The 10,822-nt window shown below is 65.9% G+C and overlaps 1 protein-coding gene across 1 annotated transcript; it reads right to left on the bottom strand.

Annotated features, from left to right (window-relative positions):
• Nucleotides 1–206: 206 nt before the first annotated feature.
• Nucleotides 207–10,338, bottom strand: SCAF1 (SR-related CTD associated factor 1; the record flags this gene model as incomplete). Its single annotated transcript, XM_082501310.1, is given in 7 exon segments — nt 207–470; nt 561–689; nt 4,347–4,640; nt 6,889–6,971; nt 7,060–9,865; nt 9,868–9,904; nt 9,906–10,338. Coding segments are annotated over 7 exon segments (4,046 nt in total), but the record flags the coding sequence as incomplete, so codon positions are not given.
• Nucleotides 10,339–10,822: the final 484 nt, after the last annotated feature.

Genomic DNA, 10,822 nt, shown 5'->3' with positions numbered 1-10,822 from the left:
CCTTAAATTTCACCCCCCCTTAAATTTCAACACCCCCCCCTCAAATTTCCACCCCCCCAAAATTTCCACACCCCCCCCCCAAATTTCCACCCCCCCCCCCTCCCCCAAATCCCCCCCCCCCCCCCATTTTCAGGGTATTTACAACCAAATTGAGGTGAGGAAGACACCATGGGGGGGGGGGGGGGGGGGGGAGGGAGAAGAAGGGCTCAAAGTGGGGGCATGGGGAGGGGGGGCCCTTTCTCCAACCCCCCCCCGAGGTCTTTAGGAGGGGGGGACCCCCCTCCTGGCGCAGCCCCCCCCGAGGGCCTTCTTCCCCCCCCCCCCCCTCCTCCTCCTCCTCCTCCTCCTCCTCCTCCTCCTCCTCCTCCGCGTCGTCCCCTCTTCCGGAAGTACTTATAACGTTGGACATAAGCGCGGACCAAATTGTTGACTTTCACGGGGTTGATCTCCCCACTCCGACTGTGACAAATCTTCGGAGAGGGGACACGGAGACATCAGAGGGGGGGGGGGACACACATCTTGAGGACCCCCCCCCCCCTCCTCCATCCATCCCATAATACCTTGTGGACGGCTTTGCGGAGGATGTCTTTGTACTCCTCTTTGGTGATCTCCTTCTTCTGGTAATAGGGTTTGATGGCCAACTTGACCTCTTCCACCGCCCGTTCCTGCGTGTGGAGCTTCTTCAGGTACTGCCGGAGGGGACAATCGGGGACATCGTCAGCGGGAGGGGACACCCCCTCCCCCACCCCCCTCCCCCCCCCCCACACACACACACCCCGGGGGGAGGGGCGGTGGGTGGAGGTTGGGGTACGGGTTCTACCATCGGGGTGGGGTGTCCTCGTGGTCGGTGCAGGATGGGGATGTGGGTGTCGCGGCCACCATCGCCACGGGGTGGCACCACGGCCACCATCAATGGGGATGGGGACATGGCCACCACGGCCACCATCAATGGGGGACGTCCCCATGGCCACCACGGCCACCATCGCCATGGGGTGGCACCACGGCCACCATCAATGGGGGATGGGGACATGGGCACCACGGCCACCATCAATGGGGGACATCCCCATGGCCACCATGGCCACCATCGCCATGGGGTGGCACCACGGCCACCATCAATGGGGGATGGGGACATGGCCACCACGGCCACCATCAATGGGGGACGTCCCCATGGCCACCACGGCCATCATCGACATGGGGTGGCACCACGGCCACCATCAATGGGGGATGGGGACATGGCCACTGTGGCCACCATCGACATGGGATATCACCACAGCCACCATCAATGTGGGATGTCCCCATGGCCACCACAGCCACCATCAACATGGGATGGCACCACGGCCACCAAGGTGGGATGGGGACGTGGCCACCACGGCCACCATCAATGTGGGACATCCCCATGGCCACCACGGCCACCATCAACATGGGATGTCACCACAGCCACCATCAATGGGGGATGGGGACATGGCCACCACAGCCACCATCAATGTGGGACATCCCCATGGCCACCATCGACATGGGATGTCCCCACGGCCACCATCAATGGGTATGGGGACGTGGCCACCGCAGTCACCATTGACATGGGATGTCACCATGGCCACCATCAATGTGGGACATCCCCATGGCCACCATGGCCACCATCAACATGGGGTGTCACCACGGCCACCATCAATGGGGGATGTCTCCACGGCCACCATCGATGGGGGATGGGGACATGGCCACCGCGGCCACCATCAATGTGGGACATCCCCATGGCCACCATGGCCACCATCGACATGGGGTGTCACCACGGCCACCATCAATGGGGGATGTCCCCATGGCCACCACGGCCACCATCGCCATGGGGTGGCACCACGGCCACCAAGGTGGGATGGGGACATGGCCACCGCGGCCACCATCAATGGGGGACGTCCCCATGGCCACCACGGCCATCATCGACATGGGGTGTCACCACGGCCACCATCAATGTGGGATGTCCCCATGGCCACCATGGCCACCATCGACATGGGATGTCACCACGGCCACCATTGATTGATGTGGGATGGGGACATGGCCATCGCGGCCACCATCAATGTGGGACATCCCCATGGCCACCACGGCCACCATCGACATGGGGTGGCACCACGGCCACCATCAATGGGGGATGGGGACATGGCCACCACGGCCACCAAGATGGGATGGGGACATGGCCACCACGGCCACCATCAACATGGGATGTCACCACAGCCGCCAAGGTGGGACGTCCCCATGGCCACCACGGCCACCATCGCCATGGGGTGGCACCACGGCCACCAAGGTGGGATGGGGACGTGGCCACCGCGGCCACCATCAATGGGGGACATCCCCATGGCCACCACGGCCACCATCAATGGGGGATGGGGACATGGCCACCACGGCCACCATCAACATGGGATGTCACCACAGCCACCAAGGTGGGATGGGGACATGGCCACCACGGCCACCATCAACATGGGATGTCACCACAGCCACCATCAATGGGGGATGGGGACATGGCCACCACAGCCACCATCAATGTGGGACATCCCCATGGCCACCACGGCCACCATCGACATGGGATGTCACCATGGCCACCATCGATGGGGGATGGGGACATGGCCACCGTGGCCACCATCAATGGGGGATGTCCCCACGGCCACCATCAACATGGGGTGTCACCACGGCCACCATCAATGGGGGATGGGGACATGGCCACCACAGCCACCATCAATGGGGGATGTCCCTGTATCCCCCTGTCCCCATGTGACACCACATGTCCCCATATGACACCCGATGTCCCCCCGTCCCCACAGGACACCCCGTGTCCCCCTGTCCCCATGTGACGCTCAGTGTCCCCCTGTCCCCATGTGACACCACATGTCCCCATGTGACACTCTGTGTCCCCCTGTCCCCATATGACACCCGATGTCCCCCCGTCCCCACGGGACACCCCGTGTCCCCCTGTCCCCATGTGACACCCGATGTCCCCCCGTCCCCACGGGACACCCCGTGTCCCCCCGTCCCCATGTGACACCCGATGTCCCCCCGTCCCCACGGGACACCCCGTGTCCCCCTGTCCCCATGGGACACCCGATGTCCCCCCGTCCCCACAGGACACCCCGATGTCCCCCTGTCCCCATGTGACACCACATGTCCCCATGTGACACTCTGTGTCCCCCTGTCCCCATCCCTACAGGACACCCCGTGTCCCCCTGTCCCCATGTGACGCTCAGTGTCCCCCTGTCCCCATGTGACACCACATGTCCCCATGTGACACCCCGTGTCCCCCTGTCCCCATGTGACACCCGATGTCCCCCTGTCCCCATGTGACACCACATGTCCCCATGTGACACTCTGTGTCCCCCTGTCCCCATGTGACACCCGATGTCCCCCTGTCCCCACGGGACACCCCGTGTCCCCCTGTCCCCATATGACACCCGATGTCCCCCCGTCCCCACGGGACACCCCGTATCCCCCTGTCCCCATCCCTACAGGACACCCCATGTCCCCCTGTCCCCATATGACACCCGATGTCCCCCCGTCCCCACAGGACACCCCGTGTCCCCCTGTCCCCATGTGACACCCGATGTCCCCCCGTCCCCACAGGACACCCCCTGTCCCCATCCCTACAGGACACCCCGTGTCCCCCTGTCCCCATGTGACACCCGATGTCCCCCCGTCCCCACAGGACACCCCGTGTCCCCCTGTCCCCATGTGACGCTCAGTGTCCCCCTGTCCCCATGTGACACTCGATGTCCCCCTGTCCCCATGTGACACCACATGTCCCCATGTGACACTCTGTGTCCCCCCGTCCCCACGGGACACCCCGTGTCCCCCTGTCCCCATCCCTACAGGACACCCCGTGTCCCCCTGTCCCCATGTGACACTCTGTGTCCCCCTGTCCCCACGGGACACCCCGTGTCCCCCTGTCCCCATGGGACACCCGATGTCCCCCCGTCCCCACAGGACACCCCGTGTCCCCCTGTCCCCATGTGACACTCTGTGTCCCCCTGTCCCCACAGGACACCCCGTGTCCCCCTGTCCCCATGTGACACCACATGTCCCCATGTGACACTCTGTGTCCCCCTGTCCCCATGTGACACCCGATGTCCCCCCGTCCCCACAGGACACCCCATGTCCCCCTGTCCCCATCCCTACAGGACACCCCATGTCCCCCTGTCCCCATGTGACACCCGATGTCCCCCCGTCCCCACAGGACACCCCATGTCCCCCTGTCCCCATCCCTACAGGACACCCCATGTCCCCCTGTCCCCATGTGACACCCGATGTCCCCCCGTCCCCACAGGACACCCCGTGTCCCCCCGTCCCCCCCCCTCGGTGTCCCCGCTGACCTTATCGCTGTCCCCGCGTCCCTCGGAGCTGACGCTGCCGTCCCTTTTGCCGACCTCGGCGCCGGCCGCTGCTCCCCCGTAGAGGGGGGCCGCCCCCCCCCCGGCTGTCACCCCCGAGGGCCCCCCCGTCCCCGGTAGCCCCGTGGGGGTGGGGGGCGCCGAGGGACACCCCACCAGCGGCAGCGCCCCGTGCAGAAGGTACGGGGGGGGCGCGTGGGGGGCCGGGGGGTGGGCGGGGGGCCCGGGGGGCTGGGGGGGGCCCAGGGGGGGCGGCGCTTTGGTGTGGCTCAGGATCTGGAAGAGATTGGAGTGGGGGGGGGGGGAGGGGGGGGAGGGGATTTCTATGGGGTGGGGGGGGCACCCACGGAGAGGGAGGGGGAAGCTGTGGGGTGGGGAGGGGGCACGGGAGGGGGGAGGCACCTATAGGGAGGGGGGGGGCACCTATAGGGTGGGGGGGGCACCCATGGGGTGGGGTGGGGGCATGGGGGGGGGGGCACCTATGGGGGGGCACCCACGGAGAGGGAGGGGGCAGCCGTGGGGTGGGGGCACGGGGGGGGGGCACCTATAGGGTGGGGGGGGCAGCCGTGGGGTGGGGTGGGGAGGGGGCATGGGGGGGGGGGGGGCACCTATGGGGGGGGCACCCACGGAGAGAGAGGGGGAAGCTGTGGGGTGGGGAGGGGGCACGGGAGGGGGGGGGGCACCTATAGGGTGGGGGGGGCACCCGTGGGGTGGGGGGAGGAGGGGGCATGGGGGGGGGGGCACCTATGGGGGGGGCACCCACGGAGAGAGAGGGGGAAGCTGTGGGGTGGGGAGGGGGCACGGGACGGGGGGGGGGGGCGCCTATAGGGTGGGGGGGGCACCTGTGGGGTGGGGGGAGGAGGGGGCATGGGGGGGGGGGCACCCACGGAGAGGGAGGGGGCAGCAGTGGGGTGGGGGCACAGGGGGGGGGGCACCTATGGGGTGGGGGGGGCACCTGTGGGGTGGGGGGGACACCCATGGGGTGGGGTGGGGGCATGGGGGGGGGGGCACCTATGGGGGGGGCACCCACGGAGAGAGAGGGGGAAGCTGTGGGGTGGGGAGGGGGCACGGGAGGGGGGGGGCACCTATAGGGTGGGGGGGGCACCTGTGGGGTGGGGGGAGGAGGGGGCATGGGGGGGGGGGGGGAGACCTATGGGGGGGGCACCCACGGAGAGGGAGGGGGCAGCCGTGGGGTGGGGGCACACCTATGGGGGGGGGCACCCGTGGGGTGGGGAGGGGGCACGGGGGGGGGCACCTATATGGTGGGGGGGGGGCACCCATGGGGTGGGGGGGGCACCTGTGGGGTGGGGAGGGGGCACAGGGCTGTCCCCTTTTAAGGGGTGACTGTCCCTTTGGGGGGGTCGTTGTCCCCTTTTAGGGGGTGGCTGTGCCCCCCCCGAGGTTTCTGTCCCTTTGGGGGGGTGACTGTCCCCTCCTGGGGGGGTTAATTGTCCCTTTAGGGGGTGACTGTCCCTTTGGGGGTATGACTGTCCCTTTAGGGGGTGACTGTCCCTTCGGGGGTGCGACTGTCCCCTCCTGGGGGGATTAATTGTCCCTTTGGGGGGTGACTGTCCCTTCGGGGCGGTTAATTGTCCCTTTAGGGGGTGGCTGTCCCTTTGGGGGGGTTAATTGTCCCTTTGGGGGGTGACTGTCCCTTTGGGGGTGCGACTGTCCCCTCTTGGGGGGATTAATTGTCCCTTTAAGGGGTGACTGTCCCTTTAGGGGGGGTGACTGTCCCCTCCTGGGGGGGTTAATTGTCCCTTTAGGGGGTGACTGTCCCTTTAGGGGGGGTGACTGTCCCCTCCTGGGGGGATTAATTGTCCCTTTGGGGGGTGACTGTCCCTTCGGGGCGGTTAATTGTCCCTTTAGGGGGTGGCTGTCCCTTTGGGGGGGTTAATTGTCCCTTTGGGGGGTGACTGTCCCTTTGGGGGTGCGACTGTCCCCTCTTGGGGGGATTAATTGTCCCTTTAAGGGGTGACTGTCCCTTTGGGGGGGTGACTGTCCCCTCCTGGGGGGGTTAATTGTCCCTTTAGGGGGTGACTGTCCCTTTGGGGGTATGACTGTCCCTTTAGGGGGTGACTGTCCCTTCGGGGGGGTGACTGTCCCCTCCTGGGGGGATTAATTGTCCCTTTGGGGGGTGACTGTCCCTTTGGGGGGTGACTGTCCCCTCTTGGGGGGATTAATTGTCCCTTTAGGGGGTGACTGTCCCTTCGGGGGTGCGACTGTCCCTTTGGGGGTATGACTGTCCCTTTGGGGGGGGGTAATTGTCCCTTTAGGGAGTGACTGTCCCTTCGCGGTGCGACTGTCCCCTCCTGGGGGGTGACTGTCCCTTTGAGGGGCGCACAATCCCACCACGGGCTGACCGTGCCGTGTCCATCCGTTCCCCCTCCCCCCTCCCCTCCGGGCTGCCACCAGAGGTGACAAACATCCCCTGTGTGTGTGTGTGTGTGTGTGTGTCCGTGTGTCCGTGTGTCCCCCCGTGTGTCCCCCTCCCCATCTCGCGTGTCCCCAACGCGTCCCCCACCTGGTTGGTGGCCTGGATGAGCTCCTGCGCCTTGGCCCTGCTGGCCAGGTTGGCCTCCTCCATCTTGAAGAGCAACGCCGTCACTGCGGGGACACCTCCCGTCAGCGGTGACAAAGAAGGGGGTGACAACCCCCCCCAACCCCCCAAATTGTCCCCCGAAGCGCCACCTACGTGCCAACACCCCGCTGGTGGCACAATCCACCCCGCCTTGAAGGTTCCACGTCACCGGCGGCGCCGCCGGCGGCCGTCCCGTTTCTTCCTTCGCCTCCGACCGACTGTCGGCTTCGGGTTCGCTGCGGGGGGGTTCCGCGGTGGCCGGCGGCGCCGGCGTCACCGTCACCGGCGTCACCGGCGGGGGTCCCCCGTTCCCGCCGCCGCCCCCCGCCGGTCCTTCTTCGGGGAGGAAGGACACATCGGGGGTCTTACAACTGCTGTCCACCGTCTGCGAGTCGGGGGTCAACTCCCGCTCGGCCGCCACCACCGCCGCCGGCGGTACCGACGTCACCGGCGTCACCGGCGCTTTCCCGCCACCGCCGAGGGACGCGGGGGGGGTGAGAGCTTTGGGGCTTCTTCCTCCGGATTTTTCCGAACCGGACCAAGCGGCTTCGATTTTGGGAGGTAAACGGAGAGGGGGACTACCGGTTCCTTGGCTACAACTATCCGCCTTGGATTTTTTGAGGGAATTTTTAGGTTTGCCTTTCCTCTTCTTCCTGGTTTCGCCGGCGCTTTTGGTTTTCCCGCCGGCGCTTTTGGTTTTTTTCAACCCCGTTTTGGTTTTGGGGGTTTTGGGTTTTTTCCCTTTGGGGTTGGCTTCTTTCGGGGGGTCGGGTTTTACCCCTCCGCCGCTTTTGACGGCGCCGCCGCAATTTTTCTCTTCGCTCTTAAGGAAAGGCGCCCGGCTTTCGGCGTCGCGGTTAAACTTGACGCCGATGGAACCGACGGAAGAAGCGGCGGCGTTCTCCTTTCCCGCCGCCGTGGTGGAGCTGACCCCTTCCCGGATGAGAACGGCCACTTTGGATTGTAATTTCACCTTCCGGCAAACGGGTGATTTCACCCCAATTCCCCCTTCGCCCTCTTTACGGCCTCCGCTTTTACTTTTCCGCCCCGTTTTTTCCCTTTCGCCGCGCGACGCTTTCTCCTTCTCCCCCTTCGCCGGTTCCGGAGCCGGCGGCGCCGGCGGCCGTGCGGGATTCTCCTTAAATTTCTTCTTATATTTCTCCCGAGGGGGCAGACGTTCTTCCGGGCGACTCCGTTTCCGCTCTTTCTCCTTTTTATTTTCCGCCCCCGTACGGTTTTCTCCTTTTCCTCCTCCTCGATTCGACGTTTCCGCCGGTTCCCGATCGGAAAAACCTTCGAAACTTAATCCTTCGGAATCGTAAAGGATTTCCCGTTTGGCGGGTTCCGGCGTTCCTTCCCGTCGGTTAACGGTGATGGTGCGTTTGATGGCGAAAAGATCGGCGTCGTTTAATTCCTGCACGGAAGGCGGCACCACCGCTCTCCCCTCCCGCCGTCGCGACGATGCCGACGCCGCCGACGCCGCCGCCGCCGTCGTCTCTCCTCCTTTCTCCGATTTGGCGTCTCCGGCTCCTTCGCGGGACGGCCGTCGGGACGGGCGACGTTCCCGCGACCGCGAGCGTTGTTTTTTCTTCTTTTTCCCTTCCCCTCGGTGTTTTTCCTTGTGCCGCGGCCGCCGGGGGCGTTCGCCGCTTCCCGCCCGACGGCTTCGCCTTTTTTCCCTCGACCGCGACCGTCGATTCCTCGACCACGACCGGCGGCGGGAACGGGAACGGGAATTCCGTCGTCGGTGACGGTCTTTGGGTTTCGGCGGCGGTTCGGGGGGTTTTTTCCCCCCCCACGTCGCCCCTCCGCCCCGTTCCCGCGAGCGTTTGGTTTTCTTCCGCGAAGCGGCCGAAGGCGAACGCGGCGAAGGGGGAGCGCGCAGCCGCCGCTGACTGAGGATTTTACGGCGGAGATCGGAGCCGCCGCTTTTCCAACGGGGATCGGGCGGGGCGTCGGCGCCGAAATCGCCTTCTTCATCCGAATCGGCGTGAAGGGAAAGAAAATCGTCGCCTTCGGGTAAGCGGGGAGGACGGGATTCGGCCGTTCGAACTCTCCCGGTGGCACGGAAAAGCCGGAGGGGGCTGTAACGTTCGTCTTCGGGTTGAACGATCTCTCCTTCCTCGATTTCCGAATCGCCGCCGCCGCCGCCGCCGCCGCCGGGGAGAGCCCAGTCGCGGCGGGGCCGGTGGCGGTTGGTTTTAGCGGCCCCGCGGGGTTGGGGGGCTAGCGGAGCCGCCGGCGGCGCTTTGGGATTGCCGGCGGCCACCACTTCTAAGGATACTTTGCCCTCCAGTTTAGGGTGGGCTTCGCTTTCCGTTCGGTTTTTAGTAGCCAAATCCACCACGAAAACCCGACGGCGCGGTTCCGGGCTGGTCCCTTGGGGCGATCGAGAAGTTTCCTCCTCCTCCTCCTCCTCTTCTTCTTCTTCTTCTTCTTCTTCTTCTTCTTCCTCCTCCTCTTCCTCTTCCTCTTCCGGTAAAGTGGAATCGGCGCCGGGGGGATTTTGAGGGCCGGGAGGTGCCGGTTCGGGTTCTTTCTCGAAATCTTGGCTGAGGCTGTTGTCGTCGTAGATACCGGCCAAAGTCTCCGAAATGCGGCTGATGCTGTGGGAGACGTCGGGGCGGGGCGGAGGTTCTTCCTCTTCCTCCTCTTCTTCCTCCTCCTCCTCTTCTTCTTCTTCCTCTTCCTCCTCCTCTTCCTCCTCCTCATCCGGGCTGGGGCTGCTGCGGGAGGAACTGGGGTTGGAACCGGTGGGATCGAAAGGATCGTATTTCTGGTCCTGGCGGCCTTCGGCCTCTTTGCCGGGGGGGGGGGGAGAGGAAGAAGAGGCTCCTCCGTAGGCGAAATCCCCCCCGGGGGGGTTGTCCTCATCCGTGGGGTGAAAAGGGTCATAAATATCCAAAGCCGGAGAACGGGGACGGCAAACGGCGGCGGCAGCGGCGGCGGCGGCGGCGGCGGGTCCCGAGGAAGAGGAAGAGGCCGACGAGGAGGAAGAGCGGGAGGAAGAGGAGGAGGAAGAAGAGGAGGAAGAGGAAGAAGAGGAATCGGCTTTTTCCAGGGCGCTGCTGGGGGGGGGTTGCGTCCGCCCCGGTTCTTCCCGGGGGGGTCCCTGCGGTCGTTGGTGGTGGTGGTGGCGGTGGTGGTGTTGTTGCTGTTGTTGTTGGGGGTGGTGTTGGGGGTGGTGGTGTTGTTGTTGACCCCCCCCGGGACCACCCGGTGCGGCCGCTCGGGGACCTCGGGGCCGGCGGGGTCGAGTCGGTGTCGGGGGGGGCAACCGACGGGTCCGGTGGGGTAACGGTGGGGCGGGGGGGGCACCGGCCGGGGGACCCGGGGGGGCCGGGGGACCCCCGGGAACGCGCCAACGCCGCGCCGACGAGCCGGGAAGGTGACCTGGGGGGGGGGAGGGGGGGGAAAGAGGGATGGGGGGGAGGCGGTCAGGGGGAACCCCCAACGTCCTACACCCCCCCAACACCCTACGCCCCCCCCAACACCCTACACCCCCCCCAAAGTCCTACACCCCCCCCAAAGTCCTACACCCCCCCCCAAAGTCCTACGCCCCCCCCAACGTCCTACGCCCCCCCCAACGTCCTACGCCCCCCCCAACACCCTACAACCCCCCCAACGTCCTACAACCCCCCCCTAAAACTCTATGCCCCCCCCTCAGATCCCCCAAATACCCCAAGATCCCCCCCAGTGCCCCCCCAAATGCCTCCCACACCCTCCCAACACCATTTCCCCCCCCAAAATGCCCCCCTAACCCACCTGTATCCCCCCCAGTGCCCCCCAATTCCCCCCAGTACCCCCCAAATGCCTCCCACATCCTCCCAGCACCCTGTTTCCCCCCCCAAGTGCCCCCCTAACCCCCCTGTGTCCC

This window comes from Vanellus vanellus (assembly GCF_965231255.1).
Source record: "Vanellus vanellus genome assembly, contig: HAP1_SCAFFOLD_2358, whole genome shotgun sequence".
NCBI lineage: Eukaryota > Metazoa > Chordata > Aves > Charadriiformes > Charadriidae > Vanellus > Vanellus vanellus.
Note: the sequence above shows the minus strand (reverse complement) of the source record. Positions and strands in the feature narration are given on the sequence as shown.